The following is a 4,110-nucleotide window of genomic DNA, read 5'->3' on the forward strand; positions in this document are numbered from 1 at the left end:
CAACAATAAAAATTGTTGCAGGATAAGAAGTACAATAAAAATAAAATTTTATTTAATTTGTTATAAAACTCAAAGTTTAAAGCGCACGTACTAAACGTATTTATGTAGAGAAATATTGTGCAATTGCAAGCGGAATTCGCTCGCTGCTGCAGGATTGGTTGTATGTTCGTCCTGGATTTGGATTTTGGTATGGTAAGGTAACGCGGTATTGTTGCTTTACTACTGCGTGCTGCAAATGTTGTTAAATGTTTTCACAACTGCTGCTGTTGCAATTGCTATTGCTGGTACAGATGCTATTATATTGTTTTTTACGCTGTTGCTGTTGTTACTGTTGTTGTTGTTGTTGTTGTGGTTATATTGGTGTTGCTACTTCCACTTCTGATATTGCTGCTGTTATTGTTGTAGTTGTTGTTGTTGCTGTTTTTGATGATGTAGCTATGCAATATTCGCGTTTGCAAATGTTTTGTAGTGAAAAGTGGCTTTTGTACGTGCATTGACCTACCAACAGCAAGAATACTTTGCGCATATCCTTTGCCAGTTAAGTTAAGTAAAGTATGCAACAAAAATTAACAACAAAAAAAAAATGTATAATAAAAGAAACTTAATAAAAAAAAAGTTCATATAAAAAGGAAACAGCGTACAAAACTAAAGCATGCAAAGGACACCAAAGCACTTCTGCGCCACCTTACAAATGTTACTGCAATTTATTCATGTTACTGACGTCGTTGTTAGTTGCTGCTGCTGCTGCTGTTGTTGTTGTTGTTGTTGTATTTGGTATTTTGGCACTGGTATTGGTTGCTACTTCAACCGCTCTTACTTGCTCAAGTTTTACAAGTTGCATAAAATAAGCAAAAAGTTGCCAACTTCAATAATAGTCAAAAGAATTGAAGCGGAAACCCTACTTTGCTGCAATTTCTTCAAGTTGTTTTTGTTTGGTTTGAGCTGGCACTGCTGCTGTTGCTTTTGTTGTTGTCACTCTAGTATTGCCTTTTGTTGTTGTTATAACTGTCTTTCTTCTTCACCGTCTTTAGAAGAATTTTTATTTTATTTGTTCTTTACTCTTTTTTTTTTTATTTGGCAGCAATCTTGCTACAAGCAAAAGACTTAAGACAATCCCAGTAAGTCAACATGAATATTTATAAGCTATGAAGAAGCGTTTCCTAACTGATCTATATTTTAATTCAAAGTATTGCAAATTATGGTGAGTAGATACCATTGTAGCGCAATATACTCTTTGGAGATAATTAAGCAAAAATAGTGACTTTAATTCAGTACTGGCATATGGACTACCTTTTGTAGTCCATATTATTTGTATTTTAGGTCATCATGACCTAGTACGAGTTATGTTAGCTTATTCCAATATTTATTATAAATTATTTTTCTTTTTATACAACTTTACTGGTGTTCACGATCTGGAGTAACCAATTTAATAACTGAGTAGTAGTATAAAGCGGTAACAATATAACACATTTCGAATAAAAGTTGCAGTCATATTATCATATTATGTCATATTATTCCATCGATATGAAAGTTCTGTGGTTCATTAGTCAAAAACTTGGTCAAGTGATTTTCAATAGTTCTTCGGTTGGTCAGTTGATTACCATTATGAGAGCTTGTGGCGACCGCAACAAATGACAATCGAAGTATTGTAAAGTCCGTGCAATACTTTAGATGCATCAAAAGTTATTTTGAGTCATCTAAAAGGTATGTGGCCTGGCACAGTCATGATGAAACATAAAGTTCTGTGATTTTGTTTTGAGTCATCAAAGAGTTATGTGGCTTGGCACAGTCATGATGGAACACTATTCCGTTTCTAATGGTCAACTTTGGTAGCTTTAATTTGATTGTTTCAAGCAAGCGGTCGAGTTCTGAACAATAGAGAAGCGAGTGAACCGAATATTACAAAAACATAAAAGTATTTTCAAGGTACATATTGTACTTTTAAAAAAAATTTTGAGAAGTCAAAATAAAAACATGAAGAAATAATCATTTTATCATGGTAAGAGTCTTGGTCCTTATATATTGATTCATCTGAAACGATATCGAAAGCAGTTACATATCACAGAAACGTTATGTTGACAGAGTAATGAGTTTATAAAACTGTTCCTATCAAGCTACTAAAGTAATTATATGAATTTGTGTTGTCGGCAATTGTATATAGACTTCGAAGAAATCCATCACTCAATATATTCAGAATTTGTCAATCGTAAAGAAGATATGTTTTATAAGGACAACTCAAGAACATATGCAAATTTGATATTCCGTAAAATATTATTAAACCTTGGGTGGGAAGTTTTGGTACACCCGTCATATTTGCCTGAATTTGTGCTTTAAAATGTTCATTTGTATCGATTTTTAAGAGGGCTTTTAGAGAGACTAACGAACCACACAGCGAATTCAATTCTTAATTCATATCAGAATGCAAATTAGTACTCTATACAGTTTCTCGCCAATAAACTTATTAAACTTATTGAATGAGAAATTTTAAGAGGTTTTTTAATAAAACAGGCAATATATATATTATGAATTGATCTTTGTACTTCATTTAAGCGAATTATTATTAGAAAATACAATAGAAATAGATCAGAACTTCCTCGACAACCTAATCTAACATTTTAAAATCGTTCATTGAAGAAACTGTTTTTATTTTGAAATATATCAGGATTTCCAGTTTAATTCAACATTTTCGTTTACTGAAGAATGTATTATTGTTTAGGATCAGGATCACTTGGACAACCTAATGCAACATTTCAAAATCAAAGATAAATATTTCAACATCCAAAGTTACTGGTGTTAATTCAAGCTTCTCAATTTTCAAACTCTTAAATAGACTAGATTAAGTCTAACATAACACATAATCTTAGACATACTTTTTAAATATCTTTAGCGAAAATTTGAAAAATTTGCGAATTGGGATAACATCACTCTGACTAACACTTTTACTATGGCAAACACTTCAACAGACACAATTTCATGAATGTTTGTAGAATTTCATTACACTCTCACTGCCACATATTTCGACAGGAACTCAAACCAGCGTTTAAGGATCTTAATATTATTTTTGCTGGCGTAGCTTTTACTTTTGGTTTTAACTATTGCCATTTTCATTGCTTTTCCGTTTATTGTTGCTTGCCTGCTTGCTTACTGGCGTATCTTATATCCTCAGATACGTAACACACAGACACGTATGTGTTATTTGCAGCAGGATTGGCATGCAACTACTTGGCATGTTGCACATGAGGATGTCCGTGCGAGTTTGCAAATACTTCTTCTATTACATCTGCACCCTAAAAACTTTGAACTGCTGCTGCTGCTTCTACTGCTGTATCCACTTTAGCCATATTCACTGGTCCTGGTCTTGGTGCTGATGTAGCTACTTTTTTTTGCTGTGCTGCTTACTATTCCTGTTGTAACTTTTGCTGCTGTTGGTGCTTTATCTGCTTTCAGAGTCGTCATTTTTAACGTCTTCTTCTTCTACTTTTACTTCTTATCCTATGACTTTATGCTCGTCCTGCAGCTCGTCCTGCAGCTCATCCTGCAGTTTGACGTCCTGTTTGTCGTGTCGTTGTCATTAGTTGGCTTACTTCACAGTGTGTTTATGTGTTTGTAGTTAAATTTTTTTTTCTTTTTAACTTTTACATTTTCAGTTTCTTTGCTTTTCCATATTTGTTTTTGTTGCTTTTGTTGTTTTTGTAATACGTACTTATTCCTTTGAATTTCCTTTAAAGAATTTATATGCATGAATATTTGTGTTTTATTTTCTTTTTTATTATTTTTTATTTTTTTTTTTAAATTTCTATTTATTTGAAATTTTCTTCTTTATTATTATTTTTGCTTCTTTAAGTTCTTTAGAAAAATTTTCGCTTTAGTCAAATTGTATTTTGCATTTACCCTTGGCAAGGACTTTTGTAGTTTGCTCAGTTATTGTGCGAAGAAATGTTTAATTTTTTTCTTAAAATTTTTCTATCCTTGTTATATATCCTTTTTTATATTTGCAACTCGTTTAGCTAAAATGCATGTGGGATCGTATCATTTGAATATTGCAATGCCATAGAGCAACCCTAAGGTAAATACAAACGTTTCAAGTTTTTCCATATAAAAAAAATATGT

At 32.3% G+C, this 4,110-nt stretch overlaps 1 protein-coding gene across 1 annotated transcript in view; it reads right to left on the minus strand.

Moving 5' to 3' along the window:
- Positions 1–352: 352 nt before the first annotated feature.
- LOC119667641 (DNA N6-methyl adenine demethylase-like) overlaps positions 353–4,110 on the minus strand; it is a 45,566-nt gene continuing 41,808 nt past the window's right edge. The window contains exon 3 of the mRNA XM_038076947.1: positions 353–529. Coding sequence (XP_037932875.1) covers positions 353–529 — 177 coding nt within the window. The remainder of the gene's footprint in view (positions 530–4,110) is intronic.

This window comes from Teleopsis dalmanni, chromosome 1 (genome assembly GCF_002237135.1).
Source record: "Teleopsis dalmanni isolate 2A chromosome 1, ASM223713v2, whole genome shotgun sequence".
In the NCBI taxonomy this organism is placed as follows: Eukaryota; Metazoa; Arthropoda; class Insecta; order Diptera; family Diopsidae; genus Teleopsis; species Teleopsis dalmanni.